Below are 26,807 nucleotides of genomic sequence, written 5' to 3' on the forward strand. Positions count from 1 at the left end.
CAAAAGCAGTTCAGAAGTGATAACACAGTAATATGTGCATGCAGTTGAAGCATGTTGTCAAGTTAAAAGACAAAGACTTCCTTTTCAAATGTATTGAATTTTACACTAGGTGCAGAAAACAATTACACTCTCCCCTCATGTGTAGCACATGAATTTAAACAGGTCACAAGTTTTTTTAGCATGTTAAATGGTGTAGAATAGAATCATTTTTACCTATCTTCTGATCTGAGGACAACTTTAAATGTTGTGTTTACCCACAACATTTGAAGTTACTCATGTGTGTTCTAAGCCAGTGATGGGGAATGGAACAGACATGGATGGATTCATTTTGCCTGTACACACCACACTGTAGGTCCCCAGGGAACACCAGCTTTTTTAAAAAAGAGAGAAGTCAAATAATATAATCCGAAGTTAAAAAAGGATAAAATCACATTCATTTTAGATTATGTGATGTGGAAAGACTGAAAATGCCTTAAATTCTTTAAATAAAATACGATGAAGTTACCTGATGACCGGGAATGTTAACAGGAGACCAGTTCTCCAATGCTCTCCTGTTTTCTTTCAATAAAGTGCATCTTATCTTATCTTATCTTATCTTATCTTATCTTATCTTATCTTATCTTATCTTATCTTATCTTATCTTATCTTATCTTATCTTTTCTTGTTTTATCTTATCTTATTTTTCAAGAACAAAGAGGTTGAAGTTTTTCCATTTTTAAAAGAAGGCTAAGAATTTTCAGGGGAGTCAAACTCTATATGCATCTGTTTATTCAAGACACATGTAATAAACTGTACTCGCTGCTCATTCTGTGTTGTTTTGTGACACAACTGTTGCATATACTTTAGCTGCAGCGTCGAGCATGACATCTGACATGCTTTTCAGGAAATGTCTCCAATGTTAATGATCATGTCCTGAATCATATGCTGATCAGTGCAGTAACAGCTTATTAGCTCATGTTAAGTCATAGAGAAGAAGTTTACATATTTGTCTCTTCAGATAGACTGTTGAAAGTAGGAAAGTAAATCCTGGATAGCGGTAAAACACAGAGTAATCAGCTTCTTGTATTCTCTTTTGAAGCAGTAAAGGCTGCATACAAACTCATCAGGCCACCACAGACACGATCGTTCGGTTGATTATTTCTTTTCTCCTGTGATTGATGAGCAGAATCTTCTGCACATAGCATTGACTTGCCAGTTTTAAATCTGCTCGACTGTGTGTGAAGCTTCTGTGATTTCCTCTGAGTGGGTGTCTACTCGCCTGTATTCAGTGTCTCATGAGAGAAGTCAGAATACACCTCTAACTGATGGGCTCGAGAGGCCATGAATCACATCTACCAACCACGGTCATGAAGGGCTAAGCCAGCTGTTTTCCAGAGGGTGAGTGAGAATCTCTCCTTGATCTGTTTTTGTAGAAATTTGAGGTTAGCATAGACTTTGACTCTCCTGAGGTTGAGATAGTGACTCTAACTGTGCTGTTTCATCTCAAGGAGCGTTTTCAAACGTGAGGAATGGAAATGCAAGACCAATTCAGATGGAAAATATATTACAGCTCAAAGGTACCAACTTATTGCACTGATGTAGGTGAATGAGGGGCACAGCAAGTAGACTGCATAAAGTAACCTGTAGATTTCACCCCATTTATACAAGATCACTAGGGACAGCTGCAGTGCACCGACGTTGTGTCCGGAGTATCCCCTGCCTCTCGCCTGTAAGTCCGCTGGGATAGGCTCCAGTGGAGGAAGCAGATAAGTTGAATGAGTGAATGAAGTGGAGACAGCCGTAAGTGTTTTATTACAAGAATTCATCCTTGTTGATCTACATCAGCACATTTCTGTTTAAGATTTCGAACTGTCCAAACCGTCAAAAGCAATATTTAAAGTCTTTGAAGATAAGATCATTAATTTTCTCACCATGGGTACTGAGTACACATGTATATGCAGTACGTGACTCAGGGTAACTGTTCAGCGTATTTCCTTTGAAAAGGCTGCTGTGCATCTGTGAGAGAAAACCCAGAATAAAGGTAGGTTGTACTCTTCTGCAGAATCAACAGACGAAGTTGGATCCACAGTAGAATACATGTGAGCAGAAAGGACACAAAATGACTGATGTTATGTTACCTTGACGTGCATCTCACTCAGACTTGACTGAGTGAAAAAGAACAAGCAGAAAGGAGAGAAAGTTAAAACATGGAAAGACCTCATTAAGGCAACAACGATGCAAACGTGTGCACCCTCGTCTGCTAGTGTGTGCAGCACAGCAAGCGTGATCCAGTCATTGTGTATTTTTGTCTGTATGTGTCTTCGTCAGTGTGTGTGTGTCAGTCAGAGCAGTTCAAGGAAGCCCCTGGGAGGCTTAAGTAGGAAACAGCAGAGATTGAGGTGCGGAGTTCTCATCAAAAATGTCCAAATCAGGAAAGGTGTCGACAAGAGCCACAGAGGGGAGCAGAGGCATTAGAGCTCAGTGTGTGTGTGTGTGTGTGTGTGTGTGTGTGTGTGTGTGTGTGTGTGTGTGTGTGTGTGTGTGTGTGTGTGTGTGTGTAGTGGTTCATTTAGAAAACAGATGAGTCAAATGTCTTAAGTTTTGCAGATGTGAAGAGGGATGTAAAACACAGAGGAGGAGGATGAATGGGAATTACCCTGAGGTGACTAAAATTAGCAGTCTAGGAGGTGGGGTGATGTATATGTATGTCAGAATGTGGGGGCTCGCCATCACGGGGGAGCCAGGTCATGCTGAGAAGAGTGAGGTTCTGGTGATGGGGGGTCCTCGGGGGGCAGTCCTGTGGTAATGAGCTGTTCGTCTCAGAGGGTGATGAGTTCTATTACAGGAACACAGAGCTGCTATTTTGAGGCTCAATCTGAGGCACAACGTCGGGTTCACCTTCTCATTTCGCTCTGCACAGATTCATGTTTTTTTGACAAACTGCTGAATAGTAAAAGGAAGTGAATACTAACGGTTAGATGAGTCGATCTGATCAGATCTGACACTTGAATGAAGGATGAAAGTCGCTGTGACACAATTTTATCTGTTTCTTTGTCTGCCTTGTTTTTCTGTTCTTCCCCCGTCCTGTTCTGAATCTTGTCTAGCAGTATTCTATGTTAAGCTTTTCAACTGGCAAAGACCCCAAAAAACAGAATCAGACAAAATGTAAAAAATCAACAATTTTAATGCTCATTCTAAATACTCACAGTCCTGTTTGCTCTCCACAGGTTCAACACTCTCATCCTGCGGAGCGATTCTTCATCAGACGGCCTGACGGCAGCCTGAGGCTGGTGTCCAGCACTGTCAGGCAATCTGGATTGTGTCTGTCACCATCATGATTATCCAGTAGAATGTAACATGATCTGCATAGAGTTATTAATCTGCATCTACTTTTGTTTATACAGTGGATTTATACATAAAAAAAACCTTCTTAAGAATCCTCTATATCACAATAATAAAAAAAAATCTATAAGCTAAAATGAAGTTTGATTAGTATCATAAAGACTAAACGTCAGAAAGTCGTTGATTCATATTTTTTTTAAAATTTCCATTACTAGTTCCCTTACTTCATTAAGGTGTAATAATAAATTGGAAAAAATGTCAGTGGTAAAATAAGGAGTCAGTGGAATTAAAATGTAATCAGTACTAGTGAAAACAAATGATAGAATACTTCTAAATTACAATATATTTTATAACAATCATTTTTATTTTACTTTTAGAAATTATAGTCTCAACTTTTGTTTTCTAAAAAAATTAAGATTGACAGTCATACACCCAATCTTCTCTCTGAAACAGAAAACACAAAATGAAGTCATGAAGTCATTTCATAAGGGCGGCAGTGGCTCAGTGGTAAAGCGGGCGGTAGAGTGGGTCGTCCTATGATTTAAGATCGGCGGTTCGATTCCCACTCCCGCCCCCCCAAAAATACCCGGAGGTGAGCTAACAGTGGGAGGTGTCAGCTCATCTCCGGAGCACTGCCGAGGCACCCTTGAGCAAGGTGCCGTCCCCTTTACAAATTGCTCATTTGAGGCGCACCAAGAAGGAGCTGCCTGCCACTCTACCTTCCCTGCATGCCTACAGGCCCCCTTGTGTGTGTGTGTGTGATACAGGGGCCTGTACTCACAAATATGTATGCATGCGTTTGTAATCAGTAGCTAGAGTGTGCTTTCTTAATTTCCCTTCGGGGATCAAACCAGTATATAAAAAAAAAAATAATAAAAAAATGAAAAGACACCTTTAAGTATGCAACAATCTACGTGGCTTTACTCTCTGATTAAATCCAATTTTTTTTTACACGTGGTTAAAGGACCGGAGTGCATTGAGCTAGTTCAACTGGTTCCTTGCCCTGATTTTCGTTCCTGTGTGCCGTGTGAGCTGCTGACAGTCAGGATTGATTGAGACTTCTTGGAGCTGGCTTTGGAGACAGAGCCTGGCATTCTGGCATTGGCGCTTCAGGTCTACTCCACCATCCCATCCTGAGAACACTTACAGTCACCGTGACGACATCACACACGCCACACAAACACACATCGTCTATTTTAATGTGTGCCCATGCAGACACACATTTTAAACAATGAGTCGGGCTGTCACGCTGAGCCTCCTCAACTACAGCCTGTATTGGATGAACTCCTCTCCTGTGCATCAACTCTATGTACCTCCCTCAGCTGTAAGCTGCTTTTTTTCCCACTCTGCATCAACTGCCAAGTGAAGACAGCTCCTCCGCAGTATCTTACCCATCATGGCAGAGGTGGGGTTGGATGTTAAAACTGCTGCTTCTGCCAAAAAGACAACAAGAGATAATAGAGGAAAGTAAAGTGAAGGAGGGCAAAAACAAGACTAATAAGGAGAGGGAGGCAAAGGAGGAGAAAATAAAGGCTGGCAGGAGAGGGAGGAAACTCACAGAGGAGGTAGAAAGAATACAAAACGGTCTGGGTAGGTTGTAAACTGGAGACAGACGTTCATAGACATGAGAGTTTAGTGTCAGGTTGACAAGGTTTGAATAGGTTGTAGATGCGGTGGCATTATGCCTCTTTTCATTCCCTCCAGCCCTCCAGTTCTCAAGTTGGTGCCAAAACGTTGGTGCAGAGGCAAAAATCAATGACATCTCTGCACCCTTTTCACCCGTCCTCAATTCACAGTTTGTGCTGACATCTTTACATATGGAGCCAAAGGATGTGGGAAACAGAGACGACTCAGTCACAGAAACAGTGAGACCACAGCCTTTGGTTAAACTTCACCAGAATTTTAATAATAGTAAAAGATAAAATTTTACTTAATATAAGTTACTGCAGATTTTAAATAGCGAGTAGAAGTCATACAGAAGCAAGTTCTGTGTAGTCATACAGTAATAGTGTTTGTGTGTGTGTGTGTGTGTGTGTGTGTGTGTGTGTGTGAGTGTATGTGTGAGTGTGTGTGTGTGTCAGTGTGAGTGAACATGTGTTTCTTCGTCACAGAAAGTGTTTCATGTTTTTGTACTTAGGAAATATCTCTCTCTGACCATCCTGTGACCTTTGACCTTTGAGTCACCGTCGGTGAGTAACAATCAGGCCATGTTCACAAAAAAGCTCACGTTGTCATTTTTCACACCTGATACATTTTATGAATTAAAGTCACCACTGGCTGTTGTGTGTAGCTTGAACAATTACTATAGTTTGGGCTCAATAGCAGAAAAGCCAATATGGAATGACCTTATTAATTTATTAAGATGGACATCAAGTCTGTTAAATATTATTTTCTCCTTGAAACACAGTTGAAAGATTTATTTCACACTCTTGTAGAAAACATCTTGCTCAACAGAGGCCTCAGAGAACTCCTCATTTACTCAAGAGAAACAATATTTTCAAACCTGGAAATTTCACGATTATGGTCATTCTTACTTTTACCACAAAAACTCTGATCTATTTTTACCTGCAGTTGCTGGTTGGTTTGTCGGCTGGATTACACAAAGGAAAAAAGAATTGAATTCTATTAAACTGGGTGCAGATTCAAGATTGAATTCTCTTTCTTTAACATTTGGCACTTTTTAAAATTTCTCAATAAATAATGAATGCACCTTCAAGAAGAAAAAATGGACGGTATCAGCAGTTCCTGAATATTGATGCAGATTTAAATAAATTAACCTGATCCCAAATTCAGTGTTTGTTACAAATCAAGTAACTCGGAATCATCATCGGGAGCTATGGGTCTGATTTTGCCTGGAAGATTGGATTTTTCTACAATGTCTTCAAAAAAAACCATGAGCAGCAATGACCACAATAATGACTACAAAACAGGTAAGAGAATGTCAGATTTTCCCTTTAAGTTTCTAAACGATCTTGTCTTAACTTCTATGTTACAACCATTGAGTCAAGCCGTCCTCCGTTCTCTGACTTCACACCATTCAAGGGCATAATAAGCAGAGGGAATCCTGCTGACAGCAACACTCCTCTGCTTCCACACAATGTCATCAGTATGTGTGTGCATGTGCATGCATGCGTGTGTGTGTGTGTGTGTGTGCATGCATGCACTCTCTAAATGGGGTCACATTGTAAGTGATGCTTAAATAGTTGTTGAGTTTTGACTTTTTACCTCACCTGCTTCTATTTGAAAATTGATCACGTCTGATTTTCACCTCAGCAGACAGACAGCAGCCTAACCTGTCACTGGTGTGTGCTGCAGCCACTGCTTTTTACACAATGAAGAAGAGGAGAATCTAAAGACATGAACTGGTTGAAGAACAGAGGATCCACAGAGCCATCTTTTGCCCTGGAAGGCTCTTGTGTTCTGTCTGTGTGTGCATTGATGGGATGTATTATTGACTCATTGCATTAGATGGCCTCCGTGCTTCATGCTCATGCTCTAACATCACCCTCAGAGAAATAAGATCAGACTAAGCACAAAGACTCAACACAAACCCACACACAGATTGAAATACAAACTGCAGCAAGTGTGTGAACACAAATGTTTTGTCTTTTTTTATGTTCCTTGCATTAAACATTTTCTATGTGTGTCTGTGTCCACCTGTCTGTTTGCACAGAAGATCAAGCAGGCAGAGTTTTGCCGGTTGTGTGAAGGATTAGAGGCTCCTCTCTGCCAGTGGAGAGGCTGAGTAGTAGGCAGCACAACTGAAACAATGGAAGGCTAAGTGTACAAAGAAGAGAAAGTAAAGAGGTGAAGGGCTCTGAGCCAGGCAGGTGGGAGTGCAGTAGGAGGACAGATGAAGAAAAGAGAGGTAAATTTTCAGATGAGCGATGGGACTGAAAACATTGATGTGTGAATTTCTTGAATTCATGCAGGGTCATCAGCTTCCTCCTCTATCCCAGTCTATCCCAGTAATCTGGAGCCACAGCAGGAGCACAGACAGTCGGGACTGAGTTGGAATATCAAGAAATTTCCATTAAATTAATATTTATTCTTATTTTCTCTTATTGCTAAACAGTCTCATTAGTAATTTCCAACCAATTTGCACTGATGCAACATAATTTTGTCACTTCCTTAAGTAGATGGAGACTCATTAAATTCAGCCAATTGAATTTTACATGAATCACTAACATTAGAATACTATTATGGGCTGAATACACCGACCCCAACCTGCAGATTGCTGGAGAGCTAAGAAATATTCACCAGGCAAAAGTGCAAAATTAACACCAGTTAACACACTAAATTTTAAAACGCACATTATTTTACTTTCTGATTCCTGTCTCTTGTGATTTGGTATTAGCGTATCAAAAATACTACAACTGCTGGATCCTCTGTGTTTACACCAAAACAAACTAATGCAGGTTGATAATTTCAGTAGAAATGCAGCAGCCACAACTGAAGCCCATGTCTCAGTAGTTGAATGATTTTAACGTGAATCAGCATCAGTTGTAAATATTCAGTGAGCCTCAGCAGGAGGCTGTTATGCTCTGCTAATATTCAATACCAGATATACAATATATGGTCATTATTGCTGAAGAATAACTATGCATTTTCCCGAAAATGGGGTTTTATCATTTTCATATGTTGAACTGACGCTGTTAGCATCCTGAGTCACTCAATGTGTATGTAAAATAACAGGAAGCATTTTCAGAAAATTAAAATTTCCAGAATTTGATATATAAAAAACTCTTGCAATATTTAATAGAGTAGTTTATTTATATAAGTATTTCTGTTCTAGTTCAGCAAAAGAATCAACATCACTTCTTCTGATTTAACAAGTAAAGTGCTAGAAAACTACTTTTTCTCTACTCCTGGTCGTTATGCACTTTATTGCTTATGATTCTCTGAGTACAAAATTAAATAAACAACAAACATAAAACGTACAGTAAACACTCACACCAGTAGTTGAGGATCTTTCTCTGCATAATTATGTTTGACACACACACACACACACACACACACACACACACACACACACACACACACACACACACACACACACACACACACACACACACACACACACACACACACACACACACAACGTACGTCCAGAGAAGGGTGGAGGGGAGAGGTTACAAAGCGGCCCCTCCCTCGTATTCATTACTTTCTCATTCCATCCTCTTCCGGAACGCCGCCTCCAGCAATGGTTTTCTGAGCAGCCTGTCGATTTCTTCCAACTCCTCAGTGTGCTTCATTCCAGCACACACACACACACACACATACACACACTCACACACACACATACACACACACACACACACACACACACACACACACGCAAACACACAAAGCGTCAACACCTCCTCTAATACCAATCCATAAGAATACACACACCTTCACCAGATGTTAAAGTCTTTTTAACTGGTAAATGGTGTCTAGTGGTCCGGACTAAATATCTTTCTGTGTGTGTGTGTGTGTGTGTGTGTGTGTGTGTGTGTGTGTGTGTACACATTTAAAAACTAAATATCTTTCTGTACAATAGTCACAGGTGACAGTCTAATGTGTGTGTGTGTGTGTGTGTGTGTGTGTGTGCGTGTATATGTACACATGTGTGTATATGTACACATTTAAAAACACCAGCCTGCTTTCTCTTCTCATTGACATTTTGTTTCTTGTGACTAGATTAAAATAGGATTCCCCCTTCACACGCATGCACACACACCCACACATACGTTCTTACTCTTCAGACCTGACCTCTTGCTGCTTAAGGACTGATGTGGTCAGTCTGCTAAACAGCTCTATATTTGTTCTCAGCATAAAACTGACAATCAGCTGATCAGAATAGCTGCCTGTTGCAATAGGAAGTGTAAAGATATTTTCAGGTATGTCGCTGGGAGGACATGCACTCATGAGTCAAATGTCTTTTTATGAACGTGATGTAACAGAAGGAGTAACACCACCAGTCTACAGGTCATCCAAGACCTGTTTGTTTCTAAGCCTCCCCTTGAACAAATGATCTGATAATCAGTGCCTGAACATTTAACAGATGCATCACCTGTCCAGGTGTACGTGTTCTTCAGTGTGTGTCCACATCATATAAAAGCCGATGACAAGCTCATATTGAAGATGGAGAAGATAAGATGATGTAATCATGCATGATAAGAGAGACCAAAACAGGGGTGTTAATGTTCCCAGGCCTGCGGTTCTGAATTTAGCTGTGCCCTTGAGATTTATTGTGTGTGTGTGTGTGTGTCTGTGTCTGTGTGTGTGTGTATACACATCAGTGAGAGAGAGATTCTATTTTAGAATGAAGGAGTGTGTGTCTCTGATGATTTGCCCCTTTTTTCTATATCTACATAAAGATATATGGTCGCCACCATGAACCTACACATGCACGCACGCACGCACGCACGCACACACACACACACACACACACACATTTGGAGCTATTCAGCTCAGATAATGAATAAAAGTCTGGCCATCAATCAGTCTTTGAATACAGTTGCTTAGTGAATCAGTCCGGATGAATCCCTGCCTCTGAGGGTGACTCTGCTCTTTCTCCACCTCTATTCAAAATTTGTCATTTACCATTTTTAACTGCACATCCGTCCTGTGATGGACAGGATGGAAGCACTGCAGGACAGAGGAGGAAAGGTCTGCATCAGTCTGGGCTCATGAATCACTCCTCTGCTCATAGGGATACTCGGTGATCGCTCTGCTCCACTTCAACACACAAACACAGTCATACATTCGTGAGCACACACTACTACTACTACTACTACTACTACTACTACTACTACTACTACTACTACTACTACTACTACTACTACTCCTACTACTCCAGAGGCACTCTCACACTTCATCTATACATTGTGGCTTGTATGTTCACAGCAGCATGAGGGCAACCAAGCGAAGCTTGCAGTCATATAGGGTTGAGTCATCATTAGCGATACAATCCCAACGCTGTCTTCATGTGCACAACCAACCTGCCCCACTTCAGCTGCTGATGGGTGGGAACAGGATGGGAAGCTACTGCACAGTCGCTCACAGCAAAGGGAGAACCCAAGCATGAAGCTAAAAGATACGATGGGGTGTGGGTGAACGTCTTCTGGCCATTTTTTACGAAGCTCAATACCTAGGAGAATAAAAATAAGATGGAAGAACTTTGACCAAAATTGTTAGAGCATCACCTTCCACCTGTTTATGCACATTTTCCATTTGCACATAAGAAGATTTTGCAAAAAATATAAAAAAAGAAATATTTTTTATACCTGATTGAGGTTAAAAAGTCATTAAAAAATCCATAGAAACACAATGCATTGTAATGCATTGTAAGAATGTGAAGCATGAAGTTAAAGCAATTATTGAAGCTTCTCCTCGGTTGCAGCGGTTTGGAAGGGAGAAACATCAGATACAATGGGTGGAGGGATGAAAATAAGATTCCTCAAATGATCTCGAACCAAACATAAATATTCTTTCATAATGTTTTCTGCTATTCTAGGTTGGAGTGGAGCTTTACTAATTATTAACTTGCACCCTCTTCACCTCCAATATTTTAACAGCATCTGATTGGAGGATAAGTGCCACCTGTGGAGCAGTAAATCATTTAATTATTGATTCGCCCCCACCCCACCCCACCCCCCTTACGATTAGTGCAAGATTTGGATGGAAACTTTATGAATGATAGGTATGGTCAGAAATGTGCCCTGTTGTTTCTCAATTAGTGATGTCACAGTGATGTTAGTGTACAGTACAGTATTCTTCTACATTTATGAAACAAGGAAAAACCCACTGTATGTCATAAAAAAAGATTTTTTGGGGGTGTCACTATATACTGTTTAAAGGTACTCTGTGGAGCTTTCATGTCAATAAAGATAATTACGTTTACATTCAGAACAGTTCTTCGAACGAATGTATTTGTTTGTATCCTTGAGGCCTGCAAATACGATGCTGCCTTCATTTCCTTTAGTTAAACGTGTAAAACTTGCAATCATGTTTGCTCAGCACATATCTTGTTGTTTCCTTCACCTTCTGTCAAACAGGATATCACCAGGAGCAAGGGTCATGTGTTCATTCATGTAGACAGAGCATGTGATGCAAACCAAATAGAGAATCAGTTCATCAGAAGACGGCTCCATACCAGTTAGAATCTCAAGAGAGTACCCTTAAACACTGAATCTTTGCATCTTTGCAGTTAATTATTACTTTTTACATTCAAATGATTTGATCAAACTGTGTCTGGCCAGAGTCTATCAAGAGGACACAACAGTGACTGTTCTCTAATTCAAGTCAGCTGCCATAAGGCATTCATGAAGATCACATCTCAATTCTGAAATGAAGTAGTTTTGACTTTTTAATGTAGAAATGATCAGGCATCACTCTCTTTGTGACCCCAACACCTTAAGTTCTGTTATGTACTGGGCTTTGTGTGTGTGTGTGTGTGTGTGTGTGTGTGTGTGTGTGTGTGTGTGTGTGTGTGTGTGTGTGTGTGTGTGTGTGTGTGTGTGTGTGTGTGTGTGCGTGCGAGCGTGCGTGTGTTATGTTTGCAAGTTATTGCTCTCAAATATCACAGAGGTCATTCTGTATTCCTGAAATGAAGGCATGGTCATCCTTATTGCTTTATCTGTCTGTCTGTCTGTCTGTCTCTCGCTCTCTCTCTCTCTCACACACACACACACACACACACACACACACACACACACACACACACACACACCAATGCACATGTGCACAAACACACACTAACACACACTTGCACGTTCACACCTCCTGTCCAATACGGTGAGTAATAATAATAATGTGATATCTAATGCTGTAACAAAGAGAGACAGTCAGATCTTGGTTTGTTGCAGAGCCTTTGGTCTCAGAGTTCTTATTGCCTCTTGATCTTCTTTCCTGTATTTCTCTCTCCTCCTGCTCTCATGTCATCTCTCCTCACGTTTAGTCTGTCACACCTGCATGCTGGGCTTGCTCAGATCTCCGTTCCCTTGGTTCCCTCCTCCTCCTCCTCCTCCTCCAGCCCCTCCTCTGTTGTCTTCATCGTCGCTGTCCAGCTCCTCACTCTTCTTTTTGCTGTAGCGCTCATACAGAACCATGAGCACGCCCATCACCCAGGCAGACACCGTGCCAGCTGAGAAGATGACAAAGCCAATGGCAATGAAGAAGAGGTAGTCCCAGTAGCCCAAGCCTTGGTGGCAGTCTGCCCGCAGCTGCATGCCCACTTCTGCCAATCGCTGGCCTGCCAGCTCCTGGGGGCTGTGGCAAATGGTCTGGCCCTCATCTGGAGGTGAAAGATTGATGGAAAAGGGAAGGGAGAGAGAGAGAGAGAGAGAGGCAGAGTGAAGATGTAAGATGATCAATGAGAAAAGACATAAAGAATAGCAAGGCCAGAGTATAACAGTTTGAAATTTATAGGGAGAAATAAAGGAAAAATGTAATTACTGTAGAGAAAAAAATGTACCATGAGGCACACAAATAACCACTAACAATGTAGCGATAACCTTTGTGATAAATGATCTCAGGAGACACAATAGCACTAGAGACTACTCCTCTGAGTAATGGAGGTCTCTCATGTCTAGGATATGTCAGCATTATTATGCAGTGCACACACACATGGACGTAGAGGTGAGTAGACTCAACCTTAACCTTCCCACCCCCCATACACATCATTACACACTAACAAATCACTCTGCAGCAGTGAAGAGATAAGAAAATGACTGTTTTCCCTGACAAAACATCTGCCGCTCATAATGAGAAATTTGATAATCAGCTGGGAAGACTTCAGACCAAACACGGAGCAGAAACACTGACACCATCTTTATTTTTGATGTTTGTCACTTCGCCACATCTACGTTGCCAAAAGTCTGCAGAAGCTAATGTAGCTTAGCATTGATGCCTTGCTGTATGTTTTCAATCTGTTACAGTGACTTTGCAGCGTATGCATATACAGTAACTCCCTTATATATTAATTTGCATGGATGTAAAGTATAGAAGGAGGAGAGAGACTTGCTCTGAATGTATCTAATCATGTGATTAAGAGGAGAGCAGGATAGATTGTTCCCTGTGTTCAATCAACTCATTCCTCATAAAAAGCAACATTAATTCCCATGCTCCTTTGCTCCCACCCTCCATGCATGGACTCCCAGAAAGATGACAGAGAGAAAGTAAAATATTGCAAAGGGACAAGAAAACAACCAGAGGATCAATTTGTAAATACTTACAAACACTTAAAAAGGAAGGGAGGGCTGCTGGATTTCTTACCACAGAAGGAACGGGGAGAAACAAATCGGGTGCAGTCGAGTCTGCTGATAGATTACTGCTGTTAAGAATGTTCATTAAACTGCACTCATCTGGCAATAAAGTGAAAGGTCTGAATGAAGAGATGAGCAATGGGGGCAGGATGGTTGACATGCTTCTGCTTAGACTCCTGTGCTCCTCATTAGAGCAGCAGCAGTGTGATGGTCAATACTGGAGATAGAAATGGTGACGGGCGGCGGGTAAAGGCACAAACTCATCCCTCCTCACACATTCCCAATCAATGAGTTCTTCTTAAAAATGGATTTGCCAAGATTTAAAATCTTAGATCTTGAAACATGAAATAATGATCTTGTTTTAAAGGCTATTTACTTTTTTGTGATCATCCACTAATTTTCCAGATTGAACCCATGTTCTTTCTGGATGGATCATGTCATTGTTATCAACACATTTTCTCCCCAATTATTCAATTTTAAAATTGTTTTAAAATTTTAAAATGAGATTCCTCCTGTCTAAAGTGACTGAAAATACTACTTCTAATATTAATCTTTTAAGGTTTTTACATTCTATGTCTACCAAGGAAAACAAGTTTGCAGGGCTTTGATAATTCTTGATCAATACATATAACGATTGCCTTAGCAGAGAAATCCGTCTCAGGCTTGAGAAGACACGTTTTGCTGATGTTGCCTTTGTGTCCACTGGGTGTGTCAAAGTGATGTGATGGGGCTGTGACAGTTGAGTGTTATGGATGTTTTGAGAAATTATAAGAGTTCAGGGGTTATGAACATTGTTCTTTTTCCCAAGTCAATTTCCCTACTTGTTCGGCATGAAAGTTGTGATTGTCCATAGAGTGTTCAAAGTACTGTATTGTGCCAGAATGCATAGGAAAACAATAAGAATACCTCATTTTTAAAAACCTCTATAGGGTTCATTTTACCTCAAGAAAGTAGGGCATCCCTGGGATGGGCTTCAAGAAAAAGATGTGCATCCCAACATCCATGCATCCAAAAAGTAATAACAGAATATACGGTAGAAGCTTATGCAAGGATTGAGTTTTGCTAATAGTACAGTATAAAAACTAAACAAACTGTTAATTTGAATGTTTTTATTATAAAATCATAACTGTGTAAGTTAAAAAAAGAGTAAAATTATATATTAGTTTTATCAAAATGTTAAAGCCAGGTTTCTTTGCCTTTAATTCATACATTCTCCTGTGGACACTGCACTATGCTGAAATAGCCTTCTCCACACACATTTCAGTAATATCTGTCTCTTTTTCTTCATTTAGTTTTGATTGTTTTTTATGCAAGAAAGCACTCATTGTCACTTGCTTTTTCTCTAACTTTTACATCTTTTTCGGAGGCATAATCAATCAATCAATCAATCAATCAATCAATCAATCAATCAATCAATCAACCTTTATTTGTATAGCGCTTAATCACACCAGCAGACATTTCAAAGTACTTTACAGACAGAGAAACCCAAAAGGACTCTCCAAGCATAACTGACAGCTTTTGATTGCTCTGGAGGGTCTAACTAACTCCACGCTCTCACTGCAGCATGTAAAACGAGACGACGTCATGTTGCCGTTTGGTTGATTTTAATAAGGCAGAATAACGCAGGTGAGTCTCGTGATGAGAAACTCAAAACATAATGGTGATTTCGGGGTTCGAAATTTAAGTGGAAAATTGCAAAAATTATGAATATTTTTGTTGAATGGAAGTGCATTTAAAGCTTGCGTCCCAGAGACAAACGCTGTCTGACAATTGTGTGTCCCTGTCAAAAAATGTGCGTCAAAGACGCAAGGACGCAGCCAAATGAGAACACTACTTCTATTTTAAATTAATAAATGTCAATGATGAATGATATTCTGAACATCACATGACAAATATATTTGGCAAACATTTATGGATATATGGTCAAGGTAATTTCTGATTTCCATCTGTAATCAGATGATAGAAGACAATTTAGTGCTATGAGAGAAAGCAGCAGTAAGTGGTGGTCAAGATGATTCACTGTCTTGTCTTGCCACTCAGTGCTTTCACACTCATTTTATATCTTAGGTGAAAAAACCCAGACATGACCCAGACAGGAAGCCCTTGACATTTAGAGTTGGGCCCTGTTATTCACCGGCCATATTTCATTCAGAGAATCTTGTATGCAAAGACACTTTTAGTGAATTACTGTATATTACTACTGCACAATAACGTCTAAAAAGGAAATTAAAGATGAATGTTTCTTTGTTTCTTTCAAGTCCTAACTGTGCGTAAATTCAGTGATGAGTGTGTTTGAGCTAACAGGGTGTGAAAAACAATATTCATGTAGAAGAAAACATATTTCAATGTATAACTTGATTCAAGTACACATATATCTAAAAATTACCAAAATGCTTGTAATGTTGAACATAGTGTAACAGTAATGTTAACCAACTTAACAGAGCAATTTGTGAGTGTGTGTGCCTGCTAACAATGTGTGTGCCTGCTAACCTTAGCAAATATTAACCCTGACCTCAAAACATATCCTCTTCACTTTAATAATAACAATCATCGATCTCTCCAATCACTGCCCTCGTGATCGAATTCTTTTGATACCGATTTAAAAGAATGAAGTTTTTCATGTATTTAAGTGAGAAACGTGTTTCACCTCTTAGCTGTAGATTTTGTTGCATGCAGGTTTGGACATGGTAACATGTACAGTCTGCCAAAAATCTCTTTCATTTTGTCATTCTGTGGTACACATAGTATTGTCTGGTTCTGCTCTCTGTTTTCACCTCTGGGGCTGCAAGCACGCAGTGTTGTCATCTATCTTTCGTCAGTGTGCAAAGATCCATCTTGTTTCTGCTGTGCGTGGCATGATGTCACAGTGTTGTGGTCATTTAGTAGTCAGTGGTGTCAGCGTGACATTATGCAGGACGTGTCTTGAAGCCCACCACTGACTGTCAACAAAGACCCTCAGCTCAGAGGGGCAGGTGTAAGGGTGACACTCCTGGAGAACATCGCTGACTCTTTCATGAACTTTTCTGCTTTCTCCGCAAGTCGGCTTACACAGGAGGGATGAACGGTGCATAGCAAATAACACACATTCATACACATCTACCATCTACAGAGGGTTACTAATATAGCATGGGTTTATTCATTAAATAAACATGTGTGCATCTGTAGTTTACATGATGCACATATTAATGATCGGTGCACTGAGGTATTAACCTGCGAGGCAGAGAGTCTGTCCTGTGAACTGGGAACGGAGCTATTTATAACCAGATTAATTATGTCAATGCATATGGTAATCAGTATGGCTGTGGTCTCATAGGAAGAAGGGTGTGTGTGTGTGTGGGGGGGGAGATACACAAAATTTTCAAATCACAGGGAATTACCTCAAGTCAAATGTTAGACTTACAACTGAAGAGTATTTTGTGCTTGCTGTTACTGAGATACATGAAAATCACATTATGAACAGACAACTGTGAGCAGATCCTGTTCACCTGCAGAGGCATCCCTACCACCTCCAGATCAGTGCCACACAAATGACCTTGATTCTGTCCTTCCTGCAGGAAACTGGCTCTGAAATTGGATTTTGAAGGATTATTTGTGAATACATATATTAATAATGAGCAACGAAGTTCATACTAAAATCCCAAAAGGTTTTAGAGGTGCAGGTTTTAACAGTGACCTCTGAATGAAAAAGGCTGTCCACACATTCATTTGAATAGTGCTTGTCTGAGATCGCAGTATGGATGCTGACTGAGCTAAGGCAAAACAAAGCATTGATCTCTCATTGACCAATACATTAGTTAGTTCAACGCAACGCCCACTGGGTTCTGGGTCTATGTGTGAGTGCATGTTGTTGATGGATTACCTCTGAGCAATAAAGTCAAGTTTACTTTTTGTTTTTGTCTCAGTGGCTGCAATAATAATAGTTTTCCCTTTTTCTGTAAATTTAATGGAAACAGTTATTGATTAAATGTCTGTATCTGTGGTTGGAAATGCAAGTGAAAATGTTTTTGTTTTCAGGATTAAAATTTCTTTTTAATTATAGGTACAGTGAAGCTGAAAGAACAGACTTTCCTTCTCTTTTTCTGATGTTTGAATTTCTTTTGGGACTGCAAATTTATTTTGTATTCCTCATACAATGTTTTTTTTATTTTTCTGTATTTTCAATTTTATTCTTTGCATTATATTTGTCTAATTTTAAGAATACATTTGTTAATTATTGATGTAGTGAAGGTGTCAGTGTGTAGTTTCAGTATAAAGTTGTTCTTGATTCATACTGAAAATTCAACACCTGACTGAGGTCCATGACCAAAACCACTGATGGTGTCTCCGAATCCAGCCTTCACATTTACATGACTTCACTCTCCATCTGCTGACCAGAGGATCATCTGACAACATCCGGTTTGAAATATGGGATGTAAAATGAAACATTCAAAGGGTGACTACACACTGTAAAGCAGACATCTATCGAATATTGACATTTCAACTATGTCTATTTATTAAATTATTACAGGTTATAAGACATATTTGGTGAGACAAAGGGCTTTATCTCCCAGTTCATCCCAACCCGTCATTCTGGCATTGGCTAAGAATAGTTGACCTTATCTCCCTCACATCCGCTCGGGCTGCAGAACACATGCTTCCCACTCCTCTTCTCTAAAATATGGCATTAGTACGATTAACACCATCCTGTTTTCTCTCAATTCTCTATACGATTGCATCCTTCTTCTAACAGAAAGAGTGAAGGTCAGATAGCAACAGCTCTCCCTCTCTCTCCTCTTTCTCACTGTTTTTATCAGCCTTTATCTCCTCCCACTTTCCTTTTCCACTCAGGCACGTTTGCGTTCTTCCTCCCTCCGTGTCTTTACTTCAACCTTTAGCACTCCGTTTCCGTCCTCTCCTTCTTTCATGTCTTCAATTTCTCTTGATTTTGCTCTGTCATCTTCGCACTCTCCCCTCTCTTTTTCCAATTTTATTCTCTTGGCTCGAATATTGGTATGGATGTGAGCGCTCTCAACATGTTGCACACAGACCCACACATCTGAGCTACCCCTCCTCGGTGTCCCAGGTGATCACATCACAAACACACCCACACAAGCATCACATCAATCTTGGTTTCAAGCTCACAAATGCACAGACAGAGAAATACATACAGGCTACAGTACAAAAGTAGGCCAATTGAATTTGATATGCTTCTCCTCACCAGATGGGTCTGAGGAATTATTCCAGCTAATAAATAATGTATTGTCTACCTGTATTAAATTAGACTTGTCATAATGAATGTTTTAATTGATCTGAGTGACAGATCTGGGACACAAATGACCAGTTAGTCCCATATAGTCTGCCTGCTTTTACTTTTCTATGCATCTCTCATTTGCAAAGTCCATCTTAATCTGTTTGCCCAGTGTTCCAGCCCTCTCTGTCCTGCCTAATCTATTTTAGCCCGACTCTTTAGTCACGCCATTTCATTTGGTGTCTCCTCTCATCTCCTCTCATCCCCCAGTTATTATGAAATTAATGTTCATTAAAGACAAAACTGAATTCAATTAGTGGCAAAAACATAGCTTCTGTCGTTCAGTCTTTCCCCAAGGACCTGAGTTTCTCTTTCACTTTTTATTAATATTTAACTCCTGCCCCATGTGTGGCCCTCTGCCTTGGCATTTTGCCAAGGGTCTGTAAGCAGCCAGAAATACTTTCCAAAACACTGAAGCCATAAGACCAAGAACTCTGCCAGCCCAGGTAGAGCCAAGCCCAGGAAGAGTTACATCCATTTAGCTAAGGTATTTGTCAAAACTGACCTGCAGAGCCAACAACAGGTCATTCAACAAGCTGAGATCCCATCAGGACGAGAGAGGCTGCATTAACACCAAAGGAATATCAGAGTACTGAAGGCTGGAAAGTCATTTAAGACAACATTTTTAATTCAGAAAAGATTGAAATAAATGGAGGGCAAAGAATTTCAGTTCTGAAATGACATCATTACATGAAACAAGGCAGGGTCTTATCTAAATGCTAACCTAGTCATTACCATCTTTGACTAGAAACTTTGACTAAAGAGTTCATGCTGTGAGACTGAAGGATGAAGCTAGTGATAAAAACTGTCAGTCATTTTCTTAACCTGCTTAATCTGCTTACGCAGGTCGCGGGGGAGCCAGTGCCTATCCCGGCAGTCTCATGGCGTGAGGCGGGGGACACTCCAGGCACATTGCCAGTGTAACCCGGGTGATAAAAACTGAATTAGCTCTATCAATTTCTAATTACAAGCAAACCTTGGTTTTCGAAAGCTTTAGATATAGAACAAATCGGAATTGACCAAAAAATTCACAATTTTTTTGTCTTAGAAGTCGAACAAAATTTGGAAGTCGAACGCGAAACAAATACTGCGACATCCATTCTCCTCCTCTCCCTCTCCAACGTTCATGTATGCCTTACGATACCAGACTTGCTCATCCGGAATCTGCGTGGTGAATGATAAGCGGAACGAAATAAGTTTTTCTCTTCTTTATTGAACCGTAGCCCGCTACGCTCCCCTAAACACTCAATTGAACACAGGTACATTACGCATGTCGCGCTCAACAGAACAAGCGTACCATATTTACATGTAACCACTTCCGGGTACAACAGGAAGTCCCAAAACAAGAGCGTCACAGCGTCATACTTATCACAACTGCTCACCACCACAAAGGTAAAAACTCTTATCTTTATTGATCTTATGCTTTAATTTTAATGTGCTTTTTATTTTAGTTCACTATATTCAATAATTTTTCAATCAATTTGCGTTCCATTACCTATAGTACGAGTTACAGTACCGTAAACTTCTGTCCAAAGATGACGGTAACTTGTACCTTAGGCTAACCTGATTATGTCGATGTTTTTTTTTCTTTCTTTCTTTCTCGTGTTTGTTTCTTTCTTTTACATTTCTTTGATATGATTCATTACTATACAATTTGATATATGAATGACATTATGAAATAACATACAGTACATGGATACAGCGGCAGAAAATGAATGGATATTATGTTGAAAAAAGGTAGTTTTCTAGCGTCTTGGAACGGATTAAGACCATTTACATTATTTGTAATGGGAAAAATGTATTTGGAATTCGAACAAATCGGTATTCGAACAGCCTTCCGGAACTAATTGTGGTCGGAAACCGAGGTTTGCTGTAATTCATTTATAATGTATTTTGATTAATTTCAAGGACTTTGCTCACAGAAATAGGACCGAGTTCACAGGTATCAGCTTAAAAAATTGTTTAAAGATGGAACAGGTTTAAGGTAAAAAAAAAAGTAAATAATTTTTTGACATTATTTCTAAATATTTACCCAACATATACTCTCTTTTCTTTCACAATAACTCCTTAGGTAGATCTTGGCTTTAAACTAGTAAATGCAGAACTCTGCTTTGTGAATGTTTGCTACTCAACTGGGTTAGGCTCCAGCAACCTCAATGACTCGTGAAGAAAATGTATGGATGGATGCTGCTTGGTGCTGAGCAGATATACCGAGTTCTTTAGTTGAAATCAACCTCCTGATTTGGTCACAAACTTTTTCCACTGAACTGTTCATGAAAAAAGCTGCAGATTCTGGGACATATCTTTGCACGTCCCTGATTACATCTGTCTTCGAGGCTTATCATATCATGAGCCACTGCAGTAAGAAACATAGGATGTTTTCTCTCTCAGTAGTTTCATCTTCTTCTGCACTCTCATTTCCTTTCATTTACTAACTATAAGAATGTGCTCTCGATCTCTTTTCTATCTCACTTCCTTCCTCCCATCTTTATTTCTTATTGACAGTCACAGCTTTGATGCACTTGGCAACGTTGCTGCTTTGCTGAAGCCATGCTTATGTTAAAACAGACGATTAGAAAAGTTATTTAAATCCTGTTAATTAAAATTTGCAAAAGAATCTAGAAAAAAAACAGTTGTATAAACAATTCTGCCACACAAAGACAGAGTGGAGAATATTACATTTTAGCAAAATTAAATGGTTTTCCTTAGTCAAAATCTTCTCAAGTCTTCTCTTCAGTTTTTTTCCAGTGCTGTTCTATGCCATACTTTCCAGAAATATTGGTTTTCCATTCATTTTTTAATACTTATTTTCTTAACGTAGCATTTATGACTACTGCAGAATTAGTTTTAAGGTACTTCATGAATCCCCAGTGGGAAATTCTTTGTACACTCTCTCTTCATATAACACACAGATACAAGTTAAAGCATACACAACGGGGCTGTATACATGCAACAAATGGAGAGATGGTAGAGTCAGCTTATTTTTTGGGGGGTTGGGGGTGTCATTACCTTGATCAGGGGCATCTCGGCAGCGCTCAGGGGCTGAACTGACAGCTCTCCAGTTACTAAGGCCTATGCTGGACTTGAAACGGCCACCCTCTGGTTCGCATGCCAAGTCCCTGTAGACTGTGCCACCCAGTTATGAGATACTTTAGGGTCCCCACCAAACATGTGTGAAATTTAAACACATTCTTTCGGTCATTTGTTAGAGATGTAGACAGACAGTAAGCAAGCAGGTGCAGATGGACAAACACAAGGTTCTTCTTGTGATTACTGCAGTCAGCAGGACTACAGTATGAAAGACCCCCAAGAGAGTCACTGCATCAAGAGTTTACACACAATAATACAGCTAATATGTACTACACACACACACACACACACACACACACACACACACACACACACACACACACACAGATGCTCCCAGCACTGGATAAACTTATTGGTGATGAGCAAGGTGGCGTGAAGAAGTTCAAAGTGCCTAAAACTGTAAGACAAGCTCATAGAAGAAACAAATGAAGAGAATTTGTGCAAAGCTCTGATTGTTATCCGCTGGTTTGAGAGACGATGTGAGTTGACTCTCTATTAAGCCCATTATTTTGTATACATATTGATGGATGGACAACCATCCAGTGGAGATTACCTTGTCAGTACCGCTCTGGGCATGTTAAATTGATGAACTGCTTTTATCGGGCATTTTCATTTTAAAATTTTAGTTCCTGCACTTTTTTTTACCTTCCCATGATGCTCCGTGGAAAGTAATGGAATGCTGGTATACACTATGCTAATCGTGTACTATTTCTCCCAGATTCCTTGAGTTGATTCACATTCATCAAGGTCATGAAAATTCTTGAAATCTTAACGTGAAGCCACAAATAAATAAACATAAAAAAATAGTCATTCAGTTGCTTCAAAATTCAAGAATTTTCCCCGATGGAATAGTAGCTTGAAGGGACAGTAAACTCATTTTAATAAGTAATATATATCTTGTTTATCATCATGAAAAAATTAAAATTTAAAAAAATTCCGGATGTCTGGCATCATCCCTGGTGTCAGGAAACCTTAAAATGTGCGCTGCAGCAGCACCGTCACGTGGGGTCATGAGTCATCGACGACACCTGTCGCTTCATCAGTCAGGGCAGCCATTACAGCACAATACGATCAATGAAGCGATACATCTTCATTTGAGATGATTTCTTGATAAATAAGTGTGATAATGTTGGATTGTTATGTTGTCACTTGCCATATATTTACATAATGGCGCTGATATGGATTCACCCCGATGTCTACGATTGTGTCACTTTCACCGTGAGGGGGAGCATCGTAAGTTTTTGTCCAAGGTCCCCATTGATCATAAAAAAATAATAATGCTACCAAAACCTTTGTTTAATTATGTACTTTATATAATACCCCGGGTTTCTTTTTGACTGTACTGTGAGCACCATTGTGTGACATTAATGCAACAAAATGGTCTGCATATATCAAATGACACCTGAGTGCAGTAAAAAAATCGTTCACTTTCCCATTAAGCTTTGCTGTTTACATTTATATTTTCTGTAAATGAAGTTGTTCACTTCAAAAGGTTTTTTTTAAAGTTTCTATCAAATCTTTACAGTATTGTGTTCAGGTTTCCAGAGGACTGGATGTGTTGGATGTGTGTGTAGGTGTGTGTGTGTGTGTGTGTGTGTGTGTGTGTGTGTGTGTGTGTGTGTGTGTGTGTGTGTGTGTGTGTGTGTGTGTGTGTGTGTGCGTGCATGTGTGTGCGTGTGTGTGTGTGTGTGTGTGCGTGTGTGTGTGTGTGTGTGTGCGTACATGTGCGTGTGAAGCTCTGCGTGACAGTTTTTGTGATGTAGGATAACAGGTTAAAGGATCTGCTTTCTTCAAACGGCCGTCCTCTTCAAGCCCGTCGTCCCTGGTCTCCCATAACCTTTGAATTACGTACTGACTCACACACACTCGAGTGAAGTGAGTCACTCACACACACATACACCACACACATACACTCGTTAATGGGAGCATAAGGGCCCAGCTCTTTTGAGCTGCATCATTAACCATCTGGACTGAAGAGCCAAACCATACGATGGTAGGAGAGCCAGGCTGCGGGTCTTAGCAGCATTTGTATGTGCAGCACAAAAAAAACCCAAAACGGTACAAAAGGACACAATCATGCCATTATCATTGCCTTCAGGGCACTCACAGATAGTGCAGTGAAATCAATAGGATGTACACTGATAACTAAGGTCATATTTTTACTGGTTCAACTGTTTAAAGCTAGGCCAATCAACATTTATGAGCAGATGATATAAGCTTGCCCTCGAGGAGAAGGTCAGGATGCTCATCATTAGAGCTTTCTTGAGTTATTCCATATCAGTACTCCTCTCCAAAGAAAGGATGACTATGGTAACTGATACTCTCCAAGTAATGTCTGACAAAACTGCTCATTTGTTGGGGTAAACTTGATGCATCATTGGGACGTTAAGTGCAGTTTGACGGAACTGTACTGCAGAGAAGTTCTGGGATTATTCTAACTCTAAGGCTAAACATTAGCTCTGAATTATCAGTCAGTGTTTGTGTCTTAGAAAAAGCGAGAGCCTCATGAATGTGAGTGCATATGGAAGACTGTCTACATACTGTATGTCGCTGCAATATAAGAGGAGAGATTCACTCTCAGTGACTAAATTGACCAAGCCCACATAATTAAATTATGAAAACAAGCTGATCTAGCAGATAATAAAACCCAGAAGCATCTTTGGCTCGTACTGTTTCTTGTTTACATGCCAGATAACCGGCCAGCAAGACGATCATGTTTCAATAGCCAGGCAGCTCAAACCCCAGATGTTGGCAAAGGAAGCCAGTAGAGTGTTTTTATTGTTACTCTGAGCTTTCAATGGAACAAGTCTCGGGTTTAATACCTCCCCCACTTTGACAGTTTCACCCTAATTGCTCCTTTTGTGTGTTTGCATGTGTGCATTGGGATTCATAACTATTTGTTGAACAGCTTCCACCTCGCATCCCTCCTCACCTTGGAACTTGAAGCCCTCTATCTGCACCCACAGACACAGGTCCTCCGTGTCACAGTCGCAGCTCCAGGGGTTCCCACTCAGTCCCAGAGAACGCAGAGCAGGCAGGGCGATGAGAGTGCTGATGTTGAGGGCCGTCAGGTTGTTCCGGCTCACATCTAAGACCTGAAGAGCAATGTTCTCCGAGAAGGTGTCTGGGTGTATCTCACCAAGATTCGGGTTGTCCGTCAACCGGAGCATCACCAGAGATGCCAGGGGCCCGAAAGTCCGGTCCTCGATCTGCAGCAGAATATTGAACGACAAGTCCAGGTAGGCGAGTTTCCGTAAATTCCCGAATGTTGACTCTGAGATCTCGGTCAGAGAGTTGTTGCTGCAGTCCAGGTAGACTAGATCGGACAGGTAGTTCAGCTGAAGCGCTGGAAGATCCCCGATGCGGTTGTTGGAGATGATGAGCTGTCGGGTTGCCAGGGGCAGGTCATTGGGGAACAGGGTGAGATCCTGCCCGGCGCACTGGACTACCAGCTGGTCGTCGCACACGCATCTGTCTGGGCAGCCAGCAGTGAGGGCCGGGGAAGGGGTCACCCCCATCACGAAGATAAAGAGAAAGATGAGTCGGAGAGCGCTAGGCTCGGGCAAGAGACGCATGACGAGGCCGCCCAGAGCGTCATGAACTCGGGCTGAGCTGGACCAGGACTCCCCGGTGCTCGCCGGGCATCCTGCATGGGTCTGGGGAGCTGTGAGGGGGGCGGGATGACTGTTCTGGGTATGTGGACGTTGCTGCCTGAAAGCCCGGCTGCTGTTTATATCCAGTCTCTCTGTCTAAACGTTATCCTTCAGTCAGTCACACGAACCCTGGCGCGCCACGCACGTCCCCACAAGACATCATTTCAGAAGGTGACCGAGAGGCTTATTGCTCTGTGGGGGTAGAAGCGCGCAGCTTACCGGACTTTGGGCTGCTTGAGAAGACCACAGAACGACTGAATGTTGTCCATCACCCCGTCGGTGGTTCATCTTTGTGAATTAGTTGTCACCAGCAAAGTAAATTTACTTTCCAAACAAATTACACGACTTGCACAAAATTCCTGTATTCTGATTGAAGACTCCCCATAACCGTCTCGGTGGAAATGAATTCCCTTCACGTAAAATCTGCTGTGTCCGTCCGTGGCACACCGTTTGTCCGACAGACTGGTCACTGTCTCGGAGCGCAGTGCAACGTGCGTCCTTCCACTCCGCGCAGACACTGTGACTGTGGCTCTGCTGCTCTGGAGCGATCCTCTCCGCGCTCCCTCCCTCCCTGTCTGTCCATGAGCGCACGCTGGAGCTCAGCATCTGCACACACATCAGTGTTGTTGATGGCGTGTGAACCGGCAATGATGTGTTACAAAAATGACGTCAAAAGGCGTTCCTTCCTCGTGAAAACCAGTCGTCCAGATAACGGTCGACGAGACCCGAGAAACTCGGAGAAATACGAGGAGCGCAGGGTTCTCCCTTTCTCTATCTCCATTTCTTTGCGTGCGTGTGTGTGTGTGTGTGTGTGTGTGTGTGTGTGTGTGTGTGTGTGTGTGTGTGTCTGCGCGCGCATAATAACAAGTCAATCATAATCTCGGCTGGAAGCAGCAGCCTCGTAGCTATGCGCACATCTAACAGGCCTTATCTCATGTGGTCCAGTGGCTAATTTCTTTTCATTCTGTCCCCCAGCGGATGTTTGGGAATATAATCCATTCAAAATTAATTTTGTGTGCTCGGTTATTAATTTTTGGAACCATGCCCAAATTTTAATTTAGAAAAGAGGTGGAGTAGCGCACTTAGCCATTCATTTTTTTGTCCAAGTGTTTTGAGTTGGACGTAAGGTGACATGAACTTTTCTGGTGTCTTTATGTCATGTTATTGTGTCCTTCAGTGGAATAAAAGAAACTACTGGTAGATTTT

At 41.0% G+C, this 26,807-nt stretch overlaps 1 protein-coding gene across 1 annotated transcript; it reads right to left on the minus strand.

The window, feature by feature from the left end:
- Positions 1-11,857: 11,857 nt before the first annotated feature.
- lrrc52 (leucine rich repeat containing 52) lies at positions 11,858-26,297 on the minus strand. The gene is made up of 2 exons (XM_068318719.1): positions 24,881-26,297; positions 11,858-12,601 (listed from the first exon to the last, which is right to left on the minus strand). Exons 1-2 carry the CDS (start codon positions 25,521-25,523, stop codon positions 12,270-12,272), a joined length of 975 nt encoding a protein of 324 aa, XP_068174820.1. The 5' UTR covers positions 25,524-26,297; the 3' UTR covers positions 11,858-12,269.
- Between the last annotated feature and the right edge of the window lie 510 nt (positions 26,298-26,807).

This window comes from Antennarius striatus, chromosome 7, assembly GCF_040054535.1.
Source record: "Antennarius striatus isolate MH-2024 chromosome 7, ASM4005453v1, whole genome shotgun sequence".
In the NCBI taxonomy this organism is placed as follows: domain Eukaryota; kingdom Metazoa; phylum Chordata; class Actinopteri; order Lophiiformes; family Antennariidae; genus Antennarius; species Antennarius striatus.